The 23,705-nt window shown below is 45.0% G+C and overlaps 1 protein-coding gene across 1 annotated transcript in view; it reads right to left on the minus strand.

Annotated features, from left to right (window-relative positions):
* Nucleotides 1–23,705, minus strand: part of LOC310784568 (clustered mitochondria protein homolog) — a gene marked incomplete at both ends in the record, with an annotated part of 74,242 nt that extends 50,537 nt beyond the window's left edge. The window contains 15 exons of the mRNA XM_083645560.1: nt 74–174; nt 498–599; nt 2,572–2,747; nt 2,901–3,215; nt 3,626–3,801; nt 5,940–6,158; nt 7,659–7,751; nt 8,452–8,590; nt 11,044–11,169; nt 11,392–11,546; nt 12,157–12,278; nt 12,635–12,778; nt 21,437–21,608; nt 21,750–21,913; nt 22,055–23,705. Coding sequence (XP_083501686.1) covers nt 74–174; nt 498–599; nt 2,572–2,747; nt 2,901–3,215; nt 3,626–3,801; nt 5,940–6,158; nt 7,659–7,751; nt 8,452–8,590; nt 11,044–11,169; nt 11,392–11,546; nt 12,157–12,278; nt 12,635–12,778; nt 21,437–21,608; nt 21,750–21,913; nt 22,055–23,705 — 3,855 coding nt within the window. The remainder of the gene's footprint in view (nt 1–73; nt 175–497; nt 600–2,571; nt 2,748–2,900; nt 3,216–3,625; nt 3,802–5,939; nt 6,159–7,658; nt 7,752–8,451; nt 8,591–11,043; nt 11,170–11,391; nt 11,547–12,156; nt 12,279–12,634; nt 12,779–21,436; nt 21,609–21,749; nt 21,914–22,054) is intronic.

Consider the following 23,705-nt stretch of genomic DNA (forward strand, 5'->3'; position numbering starts at 1 on the left):
ACACACACACACACCATCTTTAACTTCTTGCACTTATTGGAACCTGAAGATCATTCTCTCACAGATGACTCACCACTGATGGAATTTGATTGGATAGTAGAAAGGCAGCAGCATCCCATAATAACATTTTCTGCTTCTGAACATCTTCAGCACACTCAGGTGGGAAATGCACACCTAGCAAATAGACACAAACTCAGAGGTGGGAAACGCACACCTAGCAAATAGACACACACTCAGGTGGGAAACGCACACCTAGCAAATAGACACACACTCAGGTGGGAAACGCACACCTAGCAAATAGACACACACTCAGGTGGGAAACGCACACCTAGCAAATAGACATACTCAGGGGGGAAACGCACACCTAGCAAATAGACACAACTTGATCTGGTTATGAAATAATTGTATCCCATGTACACACATGAGATTGTGTGCGCGCGTGTGTGTGTGTGTGTGTGTGTGTGTGTGTGTGTGTGTGTGTGTGTGCAAGGTAATACCTGAAGAGTAAACATCAGGATTGAAGCGGATGTCAAAATGAGAGTCACTCACTGAGCCAACAGCCTTACAAGCATCCATGATTACCTTTCTTCTCTGAAAATCTACACAAGAAATTAGTTCATCATTTGGTAACCCTTTATTTTACAGGTACCCTAGTTACATAACTATTTGTAATTACACATGAACACAAAATGTAATTACACAGTAATTACCAATAGTTATAAATGACGTTCATATGTAGTTACATCGTAACGAACCTGTAAAATGGAGTGAGTCTGTTCAACTGTAGTTCATATGTAGTTACATGCTACCAGACCTGTAAAATGGAGTGAGTCTGTTCCATTGTAGTTTATATGTAGTTATATTGTAACAGACCTGTAAAATGGAGTGCGTCTGTTCAACTGTAGTTATGTAGTTACATGCTACCAGACCTGTAAATGGAGTGAGTCTGTTCCATTGTAGTTTATATGTAGTTATATTGTAACGGACCTGTAAAATGGAGTGAGTCTGTTCAACTGTAGTTCATATGTAGTTACATGCTACCAGACCTGTAAAATGGAGTGAGTCTGTTCCATTGTAGTTTATATGTAGTTTTATAAAACGGCTCTCTCAAATCAAGCAATCTGATTGGTTCACAGCCATTGTATAAATCCAATAACCCACTCCAATAACCCATGGCCATGGGTTATTGGTTGCCATGGCAACTCTCTTACTAAAAGCCTTTGGTTACCTCAAAAAAAACAAATGGCGGAGACAGCTGTCAGATCCTTGTGAATCGATCTTCGCTTATAACTTTACTAATACTTCGCAGAAAATTATGTTTTGTACAAGAATAGATGCGGGCTAATGTCTTCTTTGCAAAAAAAAGGCTGTTAACCCCGCATTTAACCCCGTAACGTTAGTTGGTGTCGGGCTTTGCAGAAAGCACTCAGCTTCTCAGCAAGCGCTGAGAATGCAGTGCTGCGCTCAAGCTGCCTGTCGGGGTTTCCAGAAAGCTCTCAGCTTCTCAGCAAGCGCCAGGATTGGCCAATGTCAACTTCAGTCTCCAGAACGATCCAATCAAATCACCCGCACATCTATCTTCTTGCTAGAGGTCCCGCCTTACAGTAGTGTTTCAACTGACTCTATCAGAATACCATGCCAGTCGGACTTATAGTATTATTATTATATTTATATTATCATACTTGGAAACCGTTTTATAAAAGCAATATAGCACTCGAGCAGCGTGTGTTGTGGCATATATCCCGCTGATCAGTTGTTATCCCACGAGGCCTGCGGCCTCGTGGGATAACAACTGATCAGCGGGATATATTTGCCACAACACACTAGCTCTCATGCTATATTGCTTAAATATTGTAACGGACCTGTAAAATGGAGTGAGTCTGTTCAACTGTAGTTCATATGTAGTTACATGCTACCAGACCTGTAAAATGGAGTGAGTCTGTTCCATTGTAGTTTATATGTAGTTATATTGTAACGGACCTGTAAAATGGAGTGAGTCTGTTCAACTGTAGTTCATATGTAGTTACATGCTACCAGACCTGTAAAATGGAGTGAGTGTGTTCCATTGTAGTTTATATGTAGTTATATTGTAACAGACCTGTAAAATGGAGTGAATGGAGTGAGTATATAATAGACTCACTTCATGTTACAGGTCTGTTACTATGTAATTACATATGAACTACTGTTGAACTTGTCTGGTACTATGTAAATACATATGTATAAAATCGACTCACTCCATTTTACAGGTCTGGTAGCATGTAACTACATGAACTACTGTTGAACAGACTCACTCCATTTTACAGGTCCGTTACGATTAACTACAACGTCATTTATAACTATTGGTAATTACTGTGTAATTACATTTAGTGTTCATGTGTAATTACAAATAGTTCATAACTAGGGTACCTGTAAAATAAAGGGTTACCCCGTTATTTTTTTTATTTTTTTTTAAGAAATCCTATTAGTACATTAATGTCTTTCAATGTATTTTCTTTGCTGTTTCAGTGACCTAATTTCGCCTCAGTTATTATCAATATATTTTATGGGTTCACCACAGTTAGCTGATCTCACCCATGTCAGCTCTGGCTGTGGCTGAATCTCCAGTTTCCAGCTCTTTGAGCAGCTCCTCTTTCTGCCCTGCTGTGTCTTTAGCCTGGCTCCTTCCTGCTGAATCTCCATCCTCATTCTCCGGATCTGCTTCCAATTGGCTGAGTCCCACGGACGCCATCTTGAGGAAGAGTTCATACCTGTAACAGACATGAGGTACATGAGGCTTTAACTCCTACCTCAGTTCCTCCCTCAGGTTAAATAGTTACATACATTAGTGGGTGCATTCATCCAAACATGTCTTCAGTTTCCTATCAGTCACCATTTCTGCAAATACTCTCTCTCTCTCACACCTGTGCTGGACAAAAGCCTCTATCAGCTCAGGCCTCAGACTGGCCAGGCTGTGACGGTGTTGCCGAGGGTAGCCAAAGCTCCGGCATTCCTCCGGCACCTTCTTCTCCTCCTCCTCCTCTTGCTCTGAGAACAGGAAGTTGAGGTCTGGTGGGAAGGTCCGGAGAAGGTCCAAGATGTAGGCTCGTCCGTCATTACCCAGGATGCCCTTGGTCTCAACGCAGGAGCAAAGTTCCACTGGGCTGTCATTGTGGTCGAGCAACTGATGACGATGGATTCTCAGTGGGCCACTGGCCTTGTCCAGCAGTTCCAGAAACCTGTGGTAAAACAACAACTGTGAATTCAAGAGGACCAGGAAGTAAGATCCCGTCAGGTTGGACCTAACCTCGCGAGGCAGCTGGATTTGCGTGAAATCCATCTTGTCACGCTCCAATCTATTGATCTGCAACCAATCAATGTCCTATGAGGCCGCTACAGGGGGCTTCAGGTGAAGCCAGCGAGAGCAAGCCCATGATAGACAGTGATAGACAGGTGGTTCATCCAATCACCTGCCAGGTATTTTTTGAAAGTGCCTGAATGCCCTATGAAATGGTTTCCTGAGCGACTCGCTCCCAGATGGCAGCGTCAGGTTAGGTTCAATCCCCACATCAACAGAAAAGACAGTGAACGCATTTGATTATGCTAAGAGCGTTAGCTCAATATAACACTTCCATATTGTGCGTGTTACCTGGGGTGTGTGAGAACAGTCTTTCCATAGTCGTTAGAGCCATAGACCACGCTCTGCTCCTGATTCTTCTCCAGGATTCCAGGTACGATGGTCTGGGCAATGACGCGGTTGCCACGGTAATCCACCACAGCTGTCCCGAGTGTGTGTAGCCCCTCTGTGTCAGTGGATGTGTACGCCTGTAGCAGAGCAATTCTATTTTATTAAGTCCCTGGAAACCAGAAATATCTTTTTATTATTTAGCATTTTGAGTTCATCACATCACAGGAACCTATGTTAATAAGCCACCAGCCAAATTTGAACGATGATGAACGTCGCAAAGTATATAAATTTAGGTTTGACAGTCATGACAAAAGTCATGAGAATCAATTAGATTTTAGACTGTCTTTTCTCCCGCTGACTGTGTGGGCGTGTCCCGTGTGTGTGCGTGCAGGACTGCAGGTCTCCTCCGAGAGAGAGAGAGAGAGAGAGAGAGAGAGAGAGGAAGAGAGAGAGGGAGGGAAATGGAGAGAGCGAGAGGAGAGAGAGAGAGAAGGAAAGAGAGATGGAGAGTGTGTGTGTGTGTGTGTGACAGTGAGAGAGAGAGAGAGAGAGAGAGAGAGAGAGAGCAGGCAGCATAGCGCTCGGCACACAGGCACACAGAGCGGGAGGGAGACAGACAAGAAGGTTTTATAAGAACGGACAAAAAATCTTATGACATGATAAGATCATTCATTTTAGCACCGTGCGCACCGCTCTCTTCAATGAGGAAGTGGAAATCCAGACCTTGTAGAAAAGTGGCGATTTTGGGGGTTTGGGTTGAAACTAATGTCTCCTACTTTCTGAGGCACACAATTACTCACATAAGACCCTAAATTTAATAGTTAGAAGGTTTTTGTGGATTTTGGTTTCCAGGGACTTTAAGTATGCACAGTTTGATGGCAAGGCAATGAAGACATTTTATTGCCTGGCTTTCCAAATTGAAAACCGTCATGCTAAGGCTGAGGAAGGAGATCGATTTTATTTCACCAGAGCCGAAGGCAGCAACACAAAAGACTGATGGAAATAACAGAAGAGAATTAGCAACAGGCGGGACACCGGAAGTAGGTCAGAGACCGGTCATGAGTTACATGCTTTTAGATGGGTCAAAATAATATTTCCGATGTATCTTGCCCATTCTATGGCCAGGCGAGTTGTAATATATTGTCATGTCATGGTGTTTTGGGGTCATTCATAAACAAGATATATTCTGTTATTTTTCTATATATTTTTTTGGTTGTGCTATTTTACATTACAAGTCAACGGGGAGATAACTTGTGTTTTCGCCTCTAAAAGGGTGCGGGAACATGTGACGCCTACAAAATTACGTATTGCCGATCTGACGTATACTTTTGTCAGAGCAGCCGATACTTTAAATGCTTTATTTATTTATTTTTAATCAGGGACAGTGCACATTAATCAACATCAATATCAATGTAAATGTGCCATGGTTAGCTTAAGAGCTAATTTGCACCTGTAGTCCCTGAGCAGGAGACAATCAAAAGGTACATTACAAATAATTCATACAAAACACAAAATATCACAAATCATACAAACAATATACAAGTACAACTGGTGAAATCACATTGCATTATTAACATACAACCACAACTCCTGGACAGTGCCCTATGTTTAAATCCACCTAGATACATTATTTGTGCATACATGTTTGTTTAGATTTGAAGTAATATTTCAATTTAATTTTAAAAGTATGGTAATTAGCACAATTCCTAATGGCTATAGAGAGGCTATTCCAGGTTTTTGAAGCTCTCACTGAAAATGCGGACTTTGCAAATGAACTGTGTCTGCGTGGGATAACACCGTCTCCTCTGGTAACTGACCTTGTTACTCTGGAGTCATTGTTCTTAATTTTGATGCATGCATTTAGAGGGGGAGGAGCTAATCCATTAAGGATTCTAAACACATGGCACATATCTGTATACAGTACATACTTTAAATGCTGATGTAATTGTTCTCAGTTTTACACTGCTCATGCAGCTATACTGCACTCTGTAGACATCATGATTACCTGCACTCCTCTCAGGTCACAGATGGTACTGCACTCTGTAGACATCATGATTACCTGCACTCCTCTCAGGTCACAGATGGTACTGCACTCTGTAGACATCATGATTACCTGCACTCCTCTCAGGTCACAGATGGTACTGCACTCTGTAGACATCATGATTACCTGCACTCCTCTCAGGTCACAGATGGTACTGCACTCTGTAGACATCATGATTACCTGCACTCCTCTCAAGTCACAGATGGTACTGCACTCTGTGGACATCATGATTACCTGCACTCCTCTCAGGTCACAGATGGCAGCAGCATGGGCAGCAGCGTCGCCTCCCAGTGGGCGGTAGTGGTCAGATATGTCAAACCCCAGGCTGAAGAAGAGGCTGTTCCAGATGAACATCTGCATACGAGGCTCCTCCCCCGGGTTTAACGCCATGACGTTACCGTCGACGACTGCCACGGCCCCTCGCATCGCAGCACCTACAAAGTCACTGTTGGTCTGGATGGAGGGATGCATACATGATGAACAGAATTTCACTCTAGGTTTCAATACTGAGCAGTACAATCTAATCCCAGAGTGGCGAGGGGATCGGAAGGATTTGAAACCTTATTTCACCCTATCAGCAGAGATTTAGGGTCCTATCGTCGTACGGCGCTAACGTTTGCGCAGACGTTTGCGCACCTCTTTTGCTATCTTCCCTGCGTTTTAAGCTATCGTCTGCCTCCACCATCCAGTTTTGCTCTGGAATCTAAGCGCAGACACAGGTGTAGGCTTTTAAGGGGGATGGACATGGTAAATGGACTGCATTTATAGCGCTTTTATCCAAAGCGCTTTAAATGTGCCTACATTCACCCATTCACACACCGAAGGCGGCCAGCTGCCACGCAGGGTGCTGGCACAGCCATCGGGAGCAATTTGGGGTTCAGTGTCTTGCCCAAGGACACTTCGACATGCGGACTGGAGGAGCCGGGGATCGAACCACTGACCTTCTGATTAGTGGATAATCCACTCTACCTCCTGAGCCACAGCCGCCCGACATGATCTCACACCTTTGAATACTGTTTTGGGCATAAACACGCCTATATGGAGGTTTGCATGAGATGACGCCAAGCGCAGCGGGCCGACACACAATTAGGCGCTATTCAAAGCGGGCGCTAACGCAGAATTACCGCCTTTGCAACGATAGAGCCCTTAGTGCCTTGCTCAAGGACACAGGGGAAAGGAGAGTGTTACTCATTCACATCACCCACTCAGATATGTTTCAACCCTCGTATTGTCCTCGGGTCAATTTGACCCGAAATGAAAAGTTTTTCGACCTAACCTCGCGAGGCAGCTGGATTTGCGTGACAGATCAGAAATCTGGTTTTCTTCCATTAAATTGCTTGAAAATCACATGGGTGGTTCAAGACTATGCCCTTCACAAATCATGGTTTGACTGTTTATAAAAGCACCATGAAGTATAGATTTTCACCCAATTCTGTGTTGTACCTTGTTAGCAACTCCATTCCAAACCATTGCCACAATTTTTATGCTTTCTATTGGAATCTATGGTCAATAGAGCTCACTTACATCAAATTACATCAAATACCTTTTTGTGTGATTTCAATGATATAGCAATGGACACATGGAACTGATGCCAAACATGGAAATGATGCCATCAAAATGACGTCGGTTTTGTCAAAATAAATAAATAAATGTAACCAGTAAAATCTTAATATTTGAAGCCTTACCTACAAAAAACCCGGAGAAAGTAATACAATTCATGCTTTTTGTAAAAAGAATAGCCGGAGGCCCACAAATAGCACTTTTTGGGGCTTTATAATGGAGATTTTTCTGAAAATCTGACACTGAACAAAAAAAAAATCGAAATCTATCAAACTCAATGTTAGTGCTAATATTTTACGTATACCATACTGTGCAGAATCCCACCCAAAAAAATCACTTTGCAGTATGTGATTTTTGAGGACAATACAAGGGTTAAGGCAGCAGTGCTCACACCTTGAACATGTTCCTCTCCCTGTGCAGACGTTCCTGAAGGTCCCTCCTGGGCAGTTCTCTGCATACCTGCAGCTCCTCATTCCAGTCCCGACTCTGTGCTCATAACACACAATGTTCACATCACCGTCACACACCAGATTGTGACGGGTTTGGTTCTAAAAAGAGATAGGCTCGTGTCTAGATGAACTGGACCCGCAACACACCACGGCAGAACGAAATAACCACAAGGCTGTCAGATGGAAAGTTAGCAAAAAGGGAAGTTGACTTACCTAGCATACAGCTCAGGCCCCAGACAGCAGGCCGGCCAATGAAGATAGCTTCACGGGACAGCTCAAGCCGGGGTGTTGAAGCTAGCTACAACCAGCTTCCGTTCATTAGTTTAGACGCTAATATAAAAGTATCTCACACACACTCACACCCATACGTGAAAATAGAGGAATAAAGAGAATAGAACAGGAGTTGTAGAGACAACATCTCTTCCTTGTTCAGACTGGCAGAGCGCAAGCCACACAGCCTATTGCCACGTCATATAGACTACCCAAGTCAACTCCCACTTTCCTATGACAGCCTTGTGCGACGTCACAAATCACATAACAAGGGTAACCAGGGGTAACCGACAAACATCATATTAACGAACTGTGACAAGATGAATCACTATGAAATCATTGTGGCATGCATGCATGTACTATGTGACATAAGCTTGGTACTTTTCGGATATGTTCTATTTCCCAGTATTTTTCCACTGTTTTGTTCAAATCTACATGAGCATGCATGTGTCTGTAACCTGTCCAGCTGTGTGCTCATCCTGGCCCATATGGCTGGTGTGGGTCTCCTCCGCTCTGACACAGTCGAGGGCGTGGTCTCCATAAGGTGCGATCCAGGTAAACACCTGGAAAGGTGTTGCAATCCTCTCATACGGGTGTCGCAGGACCCTGGTTGACAGTCAGCAGTGGGAAACTTTTTCTTTTAGAAAGGTTAGAATGACAGCGGGGATTTGACTGGTATGAAAGTTTGTATATGACGTTTTGCCTGATTTCTCAATTTCTATTATCCTAAACCCTGATGTAGTGTATAAATCAAATTCAGGTGATGCAGAATACATTTTGTATACTTACAACATGAATTGATTGCGGTTTTTCTAAGTACTCAAAAGCCACTTCTTAACATGCAGTGGAATCCGTATTATAACCTGCTCCTAGCCGGTTGGTCTGCATGTTAAATAACAATTAGCCGGCCTACGCGCACTCCCGCGAGTCCGTATCTTATCTACCTCGACTGCCGGTATAAGATCCGCTTCCACGCAATCGCAGCTCATGTTAAACAGTGGCAGGTCATTATCCGCAGATCTGAGTGGGCGGGTGTGGCTCTTCGTGACTCACGTCACGTTCACTAGTTTATTACTTAATGAATCGTTCGGGCAATCGCTTATATCAACGAGCAAACTCACGGTTTCCTCAAGTGCTTCAAAAAGGGCTTGAATTATTTGGCCAACGCGCTTCAGCTGCAGCCAGGCAGCAGGTCCAGTGCATCAGGAGGGACGCTTAAGGCTGAATTATGCTCACCCTGCCGTGAAGGGCGCGGGGGTGGAGCGAGGGGCGGCCGCGTCAAATTACGTAAATTTGTTGGGCGTGGTTATTCGCTAGCTCCAGCGGCCGCTCGCGTTGTGCCTGACTTTTTTTCTAACAGCGCAAGCTTCTCTCCAAACATGGCCGCATTCAAACCATTGAGCCCTGAACACTGAGCTGTGTTTTCGCCACATTTCTTGACCCATGTGGTAGGCTATAAACTTAGATTTGCAACTGTTCGTTTTTAGTCATTTCACCAAGTAAATGTGTTGTGTTGAGAGCATTATTGAGAGAGATTAAAAGCAGCACAGAGTAGTAGGCTATCAGGGCTGAGTAGTAAAAACGGCTTTCAGTAAAAACAAGTTTGGTGAGTCCTTCATGTGCTGATGTGCGGTCGTTTGAGAGTGAAAGCGCACTCAGTACTGCACAGCGTTTCATTGCGACTTTTCACGGGCTGTTTTCACCATTGTACAATTATACATGCTGATCACTTTCTGAGTATAATGGCATCTGCCCCAGCGCGAGGTCTGCACGGTGACTCACGGAGACTCGCGGGGCCCCACCCCCACGGAGCTTTGCTCGAGCATAAGAGCACCTTTACTGCTGCGCTGCTTGCTTGCTCCCATGTCAGAAAAAGCCTAACTTTTGTGGGGAGAAATACATTGAAAACTAGTCAGATATGACTTGAAATGCCACTTGTAAAATAAATCACCCACAGTGATTGACGACAGTCCGACCAGGTATTTTGACTGGGCGGCTTTATGTAACCTAGGCTAAGCGCTCATTTTTGGCACATTGCCACCCCTCGTTGGAATGGACTCCGTTAAAACGGCACGTTTTTTGAAGTCTCCAGATTTGTCGCTAACGTGATGCAGCCAATTCTATTGTGTGAGGCAGGCAGTGTTGTGTGACTGTGCACTGTGCACACTGCGGAGAGGATAGGAGTTGACTGACTGATAGGCTATCAAACTTTTGTGGGGAGAAATACATTTAAAACTAGTCAGATATGACTAGTTGCCACTTGTAAAATAAATCACCCACAGTGATTGACGACGGTGCGACCACTATTTTGACTGCCTCATAGCTAAAGCTGTTTCCTATCACATTTCTTGTTTTCGATACATGCTACCGCCCCCCCCCCCCCCCCCCCCGCCCACTGGCAGAAAAAACGGCTCATATCCAGTTGTTTCTTAACAAAGACCCCTCATGTTTAGAAAGGCAAAACCTGAAAATATCCTGTTCTCTCTAGCCCGACATGATCCAGAGTTCATGTTTAAAAGGCACTAGAGTGATTCACATATGGGGGAGGGGGGACTTAACTCATTCACCACTGATGTGTAGCACCCACCTGGGTGATGCACAGCAGCCAGAATGCTCACCACAGCATGGTGGAGAGTTGAGGATCGAATGTGCCAATTTAGATATCAAGCTAAATTCCCTGTGTGGGAATTTAGCTATAGGGCACTACTTCTACTCTTGCAAAGAGTGCCAATGGGATCTATATTGACCACAGAGAGTCAGGACCTCGATTTAACGTCTCTCATTCGAAGAACGGTGCTCTCTCCTAGGACAGATTCCCTTTCTCTGCCCTGGGCCATTGGGGATGGGGATATTATTCATGAGACCAAAGGGAAGAGCACCTCCTACTGGTCCACCTCCACCACTTCTAGGACCATGGTCTCCCATACAAGGACCGGAGTCACCCCTGCTTAGCTTCCCCCAGTAAGCCAGCGATGTAATGCAGGAGCCACGGTACCGGCAAACATGATGTGTTACAGTGCAGTGTGTTAGCTGAGGTTTCCACCTGACCGACTGCTCACCTCTTCTTCTGCAGCGCGTTGAAGTTTTTCCTGAAAGCGGGGCTGACCTGACTCAACAGCTCCACTAGAGAGTGGCACAGGATTTTGGGAACTGCAGGCTTCGGATTGAAGTTGAAGGCAGTTGACCTGGAACCAGTCAGCATAGCACACTTTGAAACAAGCTGAGAGGCAATGGCGAATACAATTTGTCCTCATCATCATCGTCATTGGCCATCATAATGATAAATAACCCTTGTAGTTGGTTTACTAGCCCTCCAGATTCGGTGTTGCTGTAATAAAAATTTCCCCTCTATGTCATATTTTCAATTAATGGATTTTTGAATTAGCTTTACAGTCGAAGATACTCACTGGTTGAGGTAGAAGCCTCGTGTAGAGGAGGTAATGTTGAGGTCTCGTTCTTCCATGGTTACGATGTTGAGGTACATTAAGTCCCCGTGCATCTTCCTGTTCCCTGGAGGAGGGTTCCAGCTGCTCATGGTCAGGACCCGCAGGCACTGCAAGGGCTATCAACACACAGGACAGAGGGCCCAGGAAGACAAGAGTGAAGTCAAGTGCTTGAATTTGAACACTTGCATAATGTACAAACTTGGACAGCTCCACTTCATGTTTTGCTGTAGAATATAAACTGGATTCATGTTACATTAAGTCTTCCTCTGGCTCGACAGACCAGACCATACACTGCTCAACACCTTAACCGCTCGAGCTAAAGGTCCTGAGTTCGTAGCCGGCCTAACGCTACATTGGTGGCAGCAGCGGTGGGATCTCTCCAGTGCTTGAAGCAGTACTTGCACGCCCATACGGCGGTAAGGTCCCGGTCGATCACAAGTTGCGGAAGTCCCCCCAGGAATCCCAGACGCCTAATAAAAGGATTACCTCGTAAAAAGGATTGCCTAAATAAAGGATTGCAGCGGATCCTGGCTTGTAGAAAGACTGTAGGCTTCAGAAATGGCACGGCTCCACTACCGCTCGAGCTATAGGGCTGGCCATTTAGCTCGAGCTGGCCAGTTAGCTCGAGCGGTTAAGGTGTTGAGCAGTGTATGGTCTGGTCTGTCGTCCTGAGTTCGTAGCCGGCCTAACGCTACACATATATTATTACAAAAGCTAATTTCTCACCTTGCAATCATCTCTCATTGGCTGCAGCGGAGTAAGGGGGCGGTCCTTGCATCCAGGGAGGATGTATTCCGGAGGGTTGCAGTCCTTCTCTGATGTTTGCTTCTTACCCCCACTTTCACTGTCTGCAGATATGAATATAGTGGAGAAAAGAATGAATGATTACATGCAGAGATCTTTAAAAAAAAAGTAAAATAGCAACGTTTTTGGACCAACGTTACAATTTCGGCTCAGAAATTATAAAATGGTAACGTACTTTTATACAGGGGTGGGCGTGGTTTCCGGAGATTTTCCATTTCTAACCCCTCCCCCTACCCTAACTCTAAACCTAAAATCTCAGAACGTTATAATTTTACAATTTTGGAGCCGAAATTGTAACATAGCAATGTTGGTCCAAAACGTCGCTATTTTACAATTTTCTGTGAGACTGTGTTGACAGACAAGGCCCCATTTGAGTAAATGTGAGAGCGGACAACATTACCCGTCATCTCTCCTTGGGTGTAAAGGCTGAGATAGGACAGTGAGCTCCCGTTGACTCCGTTGTGTCCATCCATGGGGTCAAGGCTCCTCAGAAGATCACGGACATGTCTGAGATGAAGACGAGCATCACGCACTGTATAAGAATCTGTAACAAGATATGGGAAGATTATGCAAATCAGTTCAAACTAACATATTAACTCATTGAGTGCCAGCCACTTTTGGAGAACGGACGCTCCCAGTGCCAGAGTTTCAGAGCGTTTTCAGTGATTTCTCGAGGCCCACAGAATATTGTGTGATATTACTATGTAAACACCGAACACGCACAAAGAACGAGGAGACTCTATTGTATCATCAGCAAAAAAAAGTTTATTGATACCATTTTCCGTTCTTTAGTTATGAGCCGGAGAAGATAGGTTGTTTTCAGCAAAAACAGGCGTTTCAAATTAGAAGCTGAGATATTCAGCCTTTTGTGAAATGAAGCATTTCAAGCACATGACTGACTCTGAAGCTAATATTTTCTGATGTAGTCACACCTCAAAAATAATTTCCTTCAATAAAACAGTGAAAACAAAGGAATTTTGTTTGGCAAAATAATATTTTTTAGCTGCAACCAGCAGCGCTGGCCCCTGCGTGCGCTGCTGGTTGCAGCTTCTTGCTGGTCTTGATTTACTGCTGGTGGGCATCAGATATTCTAGCTTGCGTTTGCCAATCCTGTCCTGCTGTCTGGGTCTGTCTGGGTCAGTGTTGATGCTGCCCTGCGTGCCCCACCCCCCCCCTCAACTGCAAACCCCACCTCCGTGGGAGTGTCTCTGGTGGCTCTCTGCTGCGTTTGCTCTGTACTGAAAAGTGCGCTACATCCAGCTTTTTTACAGCGTTCCGCGTGTATTTGTCACCGGCTCCCATGCTTCCAGTTGAGAATAATAACAACTCCACAACTAATCATGCGGATGGGCTATTGCAGCGGACACGGAGGGGCTCAATTGTGGCAGCAGATTGGCTGCTGCAGGCACAGCTAACGTTATGCTTCATGCATATCGATGCATACGGATGCGATTTCCGTTTCCCCATCACTCTGTTTTTTCCTCGCCTTTCTGTAATCTGGAGAGCACTGTCGCCACCTAATGGGTCTGTAAAATAGCTTTTACACATTCAACATCCACCATACTTTCACAGGAGATGGATCAGGCTTTAATCCACGTCCCACCGTCAAAAAACGCAATTGACGACTTTAGTCGTCATTGGCACTGAACGTTACTATTTGAATTGACGACTATACTGCCCTACAAATCATAACCGCAGTAACTACGCCAACACTGAAACTGAGAAAAATGGCTTTAAAGTTTTTTGACTGTCCAGCCAAATGAGATATAGGTTGAAAAGTGGCAATGTGCTTATTAAATATGTATACGTTAAAGTATTTTTGGGGGGCAAAACAATTATCAATTACTTGACCTATGACCCCAGAAATGCAGATACTGCACTCTGTCTGTGTTAAACCTTAAACAGATGTGTAGGTAGTACAAGGGAAAAGCGCAGTAACTACAATCTAATGTGCTTCTCCTGTCTTGTTTTTCATGAGACAATTGTAATCGGTTTTGATTTCGATACCACATCATATCTGTATTTAATTGTTTTATTGTTTACATGTTTAAAACATTTAAATGGATGAGTAACAGATAAATTCAGGGAATCCTGAAGTCAGTTGATGTAATCTTCACCACTGGTGTTGCTTTTTGGTCATCATTCTGACACAATTAATTAATGAGCACAGTTGTTTTATTATCTTAATTTAGAACAGGTTTTCTTTACAAATCACAATTGATAATTCATACAAGAACATATACAGTATATTACATAGCATATTACAATTATTTTGAATAAAATGAATTACAGACTGAGTCTGAATGCTGATAATTTATGCAGCAATTAAAAAGATTGTCCTGATGAGCTAGGTAGTGATACCAAACAGTTATCACTATCTACAGCCAGATTAACACTTCCCAGTGGAGAACACAATTCCCTTCTTTATTGGATGATCTCTTATGGATTATTAGCTAGGAATACAGCATTTACGATTTTAAAGACACTGAAGACTCATTCATTAACAATTTGGACAGCTGTCAGTGCACTCTCATATTGGGAATTGACTGGATTAACTAAACAGATTGTGCCATTATGAGTGATTGATATGTTGGGCTTTGTTATGGAAAGAGCGGGAAAATTGCAGTAACTACAAAATCCAACCAAAAACCAGTCTGAACCGCAGTAACTACACCTCAAAGTGTAGTTGTCACAGGTTTGTTTCAGGAATCCCCGGGCCACAACAACACAGACACAAGAGGCAGGTAAGTTTAAGGTATAAAATTATTTATTACAAAAATAACCAAAAAGGGTGTCCACAAACAATAATTAAAACCTGCTACTGGCCAGTCAGTAGTTCTAGATAAAAGGGTGTTAAAAGCCTATTGAGCAGCTAAGTGGTTTCTCCCCCTCAGGCACAGTCAATGGGCTGAGTCTGGGGAAAGGGCAAGGTCCCTCCGTGATCCTGTAGCTCCGCCCGTGGCTCGCTGCCACCGCTCCGTGCAGTCCTCTGCGTGTACCAAGCCGCCCTCTCGTCGTCCCGTCTGTCCTTCCACACTCCTCACGGCAGGGGCTATGCCAGTCCGCCCACAGTCCCCACGGCAGGTGGAGGTGGAAACGCCGTCACGCTGAGTGGAGGAGAGCACAGAGGCGCACACACAATCACCGTCCGGCGTGTCAGCAGTCACAACCCATTCATACAAATGTGCACAGCTGGGTTACTCTCCTTTTACTTATCGTTTTAAAGCGTATCACATCGCCGTCTCGACGTCCCGTCTCCTCTATCCTCCCACGGTCCTCACGACAGGTGGAGGTGGAGACGCCGTCACGATCGCCGGCTCGACGTCCCGTCTCCTCTATCCTCCCACGGTCCTCACGACAGGTGGAGGTGGAGACGCCGTCACGCTGAGTGAAGGAGAGCACAGAGGCGCATACACAATCACCGTCCGGCTTGTCATCAATCAATAACCCATTCATACGGAGGGGAACGGCTGGGCTACGTTCCTTTTACTTATCGTTTTAAAGCGTGTCACATCGCTGTCTCAGTTCCTCCAGTGGCTGCTACTGGCTCGGTTCGGCGTCGGCTCTGGTCGCTGCACAGTCGGGCGCTGCGCCACGCCACGCCACGGACCCTACCAGCCTGGTAGGATCCCAGGTAGGTACACGGAAGAGGAAGCGCGCTCACAGGTAAGTTCCACCTGTCTTTATACCAGGTGCAGGCTGGCCGGGGCCAATCAGTGGGAGACAATTAGTGTAGGAGGGGGAGTAAGGGGAAAGTGTGTGTGCAATTGTCCATGATGTGTACATGCAAATAAGTCCATGCATTGTCCTTCACTCATAAGAACTATATTCACCGCACTAAACAAGTTTGGCGCATAGTAGAAACAAAGTCAACTTGATAAGGCACAGCACACAATAAGATTATATGAAACAGCAAACAATACAGAGTCACACAAAATAGTTTGATAAGGCACAGCACACAATCACATTAAATAATACACAGCACACAATAAGATTATATGAAACAGCACGGCTTCATAGAGCACACCACATCTCCTTTGTCACCCCGTGACATAGTTACTGCGTTTATCTCTGTTTAAGTCCAGCTGAAGCTCTGTGAAAGCAAATCAAACTGCAGTAAGTGTAGTTACTGCAGTTTTGTCTGGTTTTTGGTTGGATTTCGTAGTTACTGCAACTTTTATACTGTGTTTTCTCAAATATAGAGCGAGACTGAACTTAGAAAATTTGTCACATGATAAAACAGATATCTAAAAGTTCAATTTCAATAATAACTCAATTTTGACCAAAATTGTAGTTACTGCGGTTTTGATTTGGAGGGCAGTATAGTCGTCATTGGCACTCAATGAGTTAAGTGCACTGTGAAACCGAAACGTTGTGTTGGGATTGCATTCCAGACAAGAGGATGAAAAACAAACTGCTGTTCTGGACAATAACGCACGACACAACCGTGCAATAAAATAAAAAAGTGCAGTGCAGTAGTAAGAATAGAAGTATAAAGTATAAAGTATAAAGTGACGGATGCATATAATTCAAGTATTACAGTAAAGAAGGAAGATCCTGGAGCACACAATTCACTGGAAAGTGATTTTAATAAGGTGCAGTGACTAACATTTCGACGCACAGCGTCTTCATCAGAGTCAAAACGAGTTTTTATGCCTCCGCCGGCGATAGCCAGGCTGGAGGCATTATGGATCCGGGTTGTCCGTCCGTACGTCCGTACGTCCATACGTCCGTACGATGTTTGTTAACGCGATATCTGAGGAACGCCTTGACGGAATTTCATCAAATTTGCCTCAAACATCGACTTAGACTCAAGGATGATCTGATTAGATTTTGGTGGTCAAAGGTCAAAGGTCAATGTCACTGTGATGTCTGGAACGCCATTTTCAAGCTTGTTAACGCGATATCTCAGGAATGCCTTGACGGAATTTAATCAAACTTGTCTCAAACATCGACTTGGACTCAAGGATGAACTAATTAGATTTTGGCTGTATAAGAGTGCTCCAGATATGTTGCAGTTTCTATGGAAGCTGATTAAGGTAGTCTGGAAGAAGCAGGTTATTCCTAAGGCGTGGCGCAGAGCAGGGGGAATCTTCATTCCTAAAGAAAGGGACTCATTAGAGATAAGTCAGTTTAGACCTATCGGTCTACTTAATGTTGAAGGGAAGGTTTTCTTTAGTGTTGTGGCACAGAGGCTGTCTAGTTACCTAGAAAAGAATAGGCTAATAGATACTTCGGTGCAAAAGGCTGGAATTCCCGGCTTCTCCGGGTGCTTAGAGCACACCAGCATGATCTGGCACCAAATCCAGTCAGCTAGGCGTGAGAAGAGAGACCTGCATGTAGTATTCTTGGACCTGGCTAATGCTTTCGGGTCAGTGCCGCATAGTCTGTTATGGGAGGCCTTTGATTTCTTTAGAGTGCCAGGTAATATAAAGAGCTTAGTTAAAGCCTACTTCTTAGATATTCAACTCTGCTTTACCACAGCAGAGTACACTACAGCTTGGCAGCAGCTGGAGATAGGCATTATGGCAGGGTGTACAATTTCCCCATTAGCTTTTACCATGGCAATGGAGCTCATTATTAGGGCTTCAAAATGGGTAGTGGGTGGAGAAAGGCTGCAGGGAGGGCTGCGGCTCCCTCCAATTAGGGCATACATGGATGACATGACGACTATGACGTCAACCGCTCCATGTACTAGCAGATTGTTGGATAAGTTAAATAGTAATCTGCAGTGGGCTAGAATGAAAGTGAAGCCAAGTAAGTCCAGGAGTATTTCAATCATTAAAGGGAGGGTACTAGGTAAGACGTTTGTTATAAATGATGAGGTGGTGCCTACAGTGTTAGAGAAACCAGTCAAGAGTTTGGGAAGATGGTATGATGCAAGTCTCAGTGATAAGGGACAGGTAGTCAGGGCTCCCAGGAAAGTTAAAGTTGTGGTGTTTGCAGTTTGGATTGTTGCCTCGGTTGATGTGGCCACTGACAGTGTATGAGGTTCCCCTTTCAAAGGTAGAAAAGCTAGAAAGGATGATTAACTCATTCATTAGAAAATGGCTCGGAGTCCCACGCTGCCTAACCAGTGTAGCCTTATATGGGAAAGGCATATTGGAATTGCCATTATCTAGCCTGACAGAGGAGTTCAAGTGTGCTAAGGTTAGACTGGAAATGACTCTGACTCGGTCAAAGGATCCAGTGGTTAGGAGTGTAGCGCCCACAGTTAAAACAGGGAGGAAGTGGAACCCAAAGGAGGCAGTACAGCAAGCACAGTCAGCTCTTAGACACAGGGATATCATAGGTCAGGTGCAGCATGGGCGTGGAGGCTTAGGGTTGTGCATAGGGAAACCTGTGTGGAACAAGGCATCAGTAATAGAAAAGAGGAAGATGGTAGTTGAAGAAGTACATAGGCAAGAGGAGGCAGTAAGATGTACTAAGGCAGTGTCGCAGGCAAAGCAAGGACAGTGGGTGAACTGGGAGAGTGTAGAGAAGAGAAAGTTGAAGTGGAGAGAGTTGTGGAGCATGGAGGCCAGCAGAATTAGATTTATTCTAGGGGCTACTTATGATGTGCTGCCATCTCCCCAGAACTTAAATCAGTGGTTGGGTGAGGATGGTGCCTGCCCGTTGTGTTCTAGTGTATGTACACTGAGGCATATACTGTCAGGGTGTAAGGTCAGTCTCTCCCAGGGGCGATACACCTGGCGTCACAACCAGGTGTTGAAATGTTTGGCAGCTGCAGTTGAGGAAAAGCGGCTATAAGTAAATTCTCTAGTTGCTAGCAAAGAGACTAGACAGATCAAATTTGTATGTGAGGGAGAAAAGATTAGACCAATTAAGGTCAGGCACAAGTTAGGGCAGCTAAGTGTAGGTGGAGCCTGGGAAATGAGGGTTGACTTGAATGAACAGCTAGTCATCCCAGCATATATAGTTAGCACCCGGCTACGTCCGGACTTGTTACTGTGGTCTGAGGTAGAGAAGAGAGTTTATTTTATCGAACTCACAGTCCCGTGGGAAGATCGAGTTGAGGAGGCTTATGAGCGCAAGAAAGCTAGGTATGCTGAAATGGCAGCAGAGGCAGAGCAGCGAGGTTGGAGGGCTCGAGTGCGGCCTGTAGAGGTGGGCTGCCGTGGTTTTGTGGCAAAGTCCGTTATTGCCTTGCTAACTGAGTTGGGCATTCGGGGACGGAGCCTGAAACTTGCGGTTAGCAACATGTCTCAGGCAGCAGAACGAGCAAGTGAATGGCTGTGGATAAGGAGGAAACATGCTAGCTGGGGAGCTCGCTAAGGTAAGATTGATTGTTTGTTGTTGGTCATGATTAACGGTCCGCATTAACAGGGCTGAATCATTGACAGTGGTGGTGTAGTTAGGGATTGTTTGTTGTTGGTCATGATTGACGGTCCGCATCAACAGGGCTGAATCATTGACAGTGGTGGTGTAGTCAGGAATGTCATACCGAACCGACCTGGATAGCTAGGCTTAGATAGTGAGGTAATATGTAGTTGTGCGGTGGTAGCATGGAGGGGGGTGTTTCCAGGACGCTGGATTACACCGTTAAGCCTTCTTGAGGTGTCGTGGGCCTAACTTAACGAAACATCAGTGAAGGAAGGTGCCCACTTGAAAACCCCAATGACATGCTTCATACTGCTGTTGGCTAGGGTAGGTAACTGGTGATTTGTGTCTTGTTTATTAGTTTGTTAGCCTGTTAGCTTGTTTTATTCTGGATTGGGCTTCTAAATGTGTTTTTCCTCTGATTTTGGCACAAGGGATAGTAACATCTTGTCCTGTGTATTAATTAATAATTGGTGGTCAAACTTCAAGGTCACTGTGACCTCACGAACGCCATTCCCAAGTTGGCTAACGCAATATCTCAAGAACGGCTTGATAGAATTTCTTCTAATTTGGCTCAAACATCGACTTGGACGCAAGGATGAACTGATTCCATTTTGGTTATCAAAGGTCAAGGTCACTGTGACCTCTCGAATGCCATTTTCAAGCTTGTTAATGCGATATCTCAGGAATGTCTTGATGGAATTTCTTCGAATTTGCCTCAAACGTCCACTTGGACTCAAGGATGAACTGATTACATTTTGGTGGTCAAAGTTCAAGGTCACTGTGACCTCACACACCCAATTTCCAAGCTCTGTAAAGCAAAACATCACAGGAGCGCCTTGACGGAATTTCTTCCAATTTGCCTCAAATGGCGATTTGGACTCAAGAATGAACTAATGGCGGAGGCATAAGTCTGCGTTGCGGTCGTTCTAGTTTATTACAGTATTAACAGTCCAGGATGTAGGGATAAAGTGACGATTGCATAGAATTATACTATTGCATATATGCTGCCACTTCTCTCAAACTTCACATGTTGTAAATGTCTTGTACGGCTGAACCAAGTGATGTATTGGACTATTTTCACCCCCTTTTGCAAAGCATTTTGGTCAGAAGCTTAGCAATTTCAATGTCAGGCTGATGCAATGAGAGTAGGCTACACTCTCTATTGTCCATCTGTAGAAGTTAACCGTTTTGGAGGACATGTTTTTCCAGACTTCTCAGGTAACAAGGCTGTGCTGTGCATTGTTAATCAGAGAAGAGATGTTACGGGTCCACGTGAGGTCCTCCGTAATGTTGCTTTCATTGAGGTCAGATGCAGTGAAAGAGTGCACTGTAAAGTGAACTTCACAGTTTACGATCACAGAAAGAGCATTATTCATTAATACACAGGACAAGATGTTACTATCCCTTGTGCCAAAATCAGAAGAAAAACACATTTAGAAGGCCAATCCAGAATAAAACAAGCTAACAGGCTAACAAACTAATAAACAAGACACAAATCACCAGTTACCTACCCTAGCCAACAGCAGTATGAAGCATGTCATTGATTGGGGTTTTCAAGTGGGCACCTTCCTTCACCGATGTTTCGTTAAGTTAGGCCCACGACACCTCAAGAAGGCTTAACGGTGTAATCCAGCGTCCTGGAAACACCCCGCTCCATGCTACCACTGCACAACTGCATATTACCTCACCATCTAAGCCTAGCTATCCAGGTCGGTTCGGTATGACATTCTTAACTACACCACCACTGTCAATGATTCAGCCCTGTTGATGTGGACCGTCAATCATGACCAACGACAAACAATCAATCTTACCTTCACAGTTTATGATCACAGAAAGAGCAATAATAAAGAAAAGAGGAAAAGCATATTAAGGCTGTTACCCTCCACCACCTTGATGAGAGCTCCGTCCCGGACACCTTGGATGGAGCGCAGCTCTGCAAGGCTGTCGAGCACGTTGCCTCCTAGCTGCAGAGAGAAGCATGTGCGGTGGGAGGTGAACTCGTGGTCCATCAACACCTGGTGCAGCTCTGCAACCAGCATCTGGCCTGATACCTGAGAGGGATCGAGAGAGAGACATACAGAGAGAGTGGGGTTGGAGAGAGTTAGAAACAGGTAAAGTGAGACAACAAGTAGCTGCGAATTATGAAGAGAGAAAGATGTAGGGGATGCTGGTTGACAAATGGGAATAGCTACCTGGAGCTCAAAACTTTCTGTTCCAGGAGCCTGGATTTTGAGATTGAAGCCCGTCTCTTGGAGGGTTACTATGTCTTGGATGCTAATTTGCTCCATATTATTGACATCAGTCTGCTCTGAGCCATCATTCTTAGGGTCTTCCTCATTTTGACTTGGAGCTGCTGCTGACAGTATGGTACAGAAAGGGTGCAAAGTTGAAAACTGGATCTGTGACGGCCCATTGTATATGAGCTCAAAGTGAAAGTGTTATAATACAATACACCCATTCCAATAAAACACACACGAAAGGAAAACAAATCTCACACCTTTGACATTTGTCGGGGCTGCCAGAAACAGCCTGTCGACTAAAAACAACGTCACTTGCTTCATCTTGGGCTCTCCCTCTTCCACCTGTGACAGATCAGCGCTGTCCAGTTCCACAGCATGCTGCGGTCCAGTCTTGTTGTCGTTCTCTCCCGTCTTGGCTTGCTCTGTACAGACACTGTTCCGATGGCTCTGATCGACGCTCTCTTCCGTTTGACTTGAATTACCTTCTGTCTGGACGATATTACAATCCTGATTCTGATTGACATTCTGTCCTGCAATGACCTGGTCCGTTTGGTCAGCAGACAGATTGGATTTCAGTTCTGTGCAGATACCCTTCTGTTCCTGCTCATTTTCCTTCTGGTGTGACCGGACAGTCTCCTGACCCATCTGTTCATCATCCCTCTGATTCGCCGCGATACTACTCAGTTGTGTTCGGCTTAGAGGACTATCTGTAGGGTCAAAGTTCTCCACAATTTGGATTTGAATATTGTCGATGCTGCATTTTGTCAGGTGAACATTCTGCTGTGACCTGATAGTGTCCTGTGCCACTGCAACAATTCCCTCTTCCATGTTGTCTACCTTGTGTTCTGTCAGCATCATCGAGCTCTGCTGTGTCGGCTCAGGGTTTTGCTCTGTGTCTTTGACGTTTGTCGGAAAAGTGCTGTGCTCTGTCCAGTGGAAATCTGTATTTTCCTGAGCGCTGGTCAGGTCCATCACGACAATATTCGGTCTCAACTTCCTCCCTTCTTTTGTATTCTGTTCTTTAACAGAGTTTACCTCCTCCATTAGGCCCAGATGATGTTCTACTTGAAATGTGATATGTTGTGTTGTGTGAGTAGTGGCTGTTAAAGTGGACGTCAGTTCCTTATGGATGTGGTTATCTTTCAGTTTCCCCAGTTCAATTTCTTTGTCTAGTACTCCAAGATCCCAAGTGTTTGTCTCTCTCTGTCTGTCCTTTGCTGGCACCTCCAACTCTGGGTAAACTTCTGCATCAATCCAGGCTCTGGCGTCTGATGGCATTTTAGCCTCCAGCAGGAGTAGGTTCTCTTCTTTCTGTATTTCAGGATCTTCCCAAACATCTACCACTGCCTCTTTTGCAATGTCACAGTTAGTTTGTGTGTTGACTTCAGTGCAGTTCCCTCTCTCCACAACTTTATTGTCGCACGCCAGTGTCTCTGTTTGTGTTTGGACTTCCACCCGGTATTCTGTCTGTCTCTGTACCCCAGTTCCAATCTGTGTCTCCGCCTCGGTCTGAGTCTCCACCTCAGTATACAGCCTGTTTCTCCCTCCATCAGTCCACTCTTGTCCCTTGTCCCTTACTCCCTCATCTCCTCCCACCACCTCCTCCTCCTCGGACACCAGGAGACACACCATCGGTTCCACCAGAACCACATCCCCTCCCGGGTTGCTGCTCAGGATGATGTCGGGAAACAAGAAGTGTTCTGGTTTCATCAGAGTGGGGTTTTTTATACCGGTGGAGATGGTGAACGGGTCATCCTCCTCCACGTCGTCCGGCAGGGTCAATGAGTCGCATTCACTCCCCTCATCATCGGAGAGCAGAGGGGACTGCTCCGCCTTGCCCTGCCCTGGTGCATCGGTACACTTGATGTAGTTTGATAGTGTTTCACAGCACTGGACTACATTTCCCAT

Source organism: Poromitra crassiceps (genome assembly GCF_964638095.1).
Source record: "Poromitra crassiceps genome assembly, chromosome: 1".
Lineage (NCBI taxonomy): Eukaryota > Metazoa > Chordata > Actinopteri > Beryciformes > Melamphaidae > Poromitra > Poromitra crassiceps.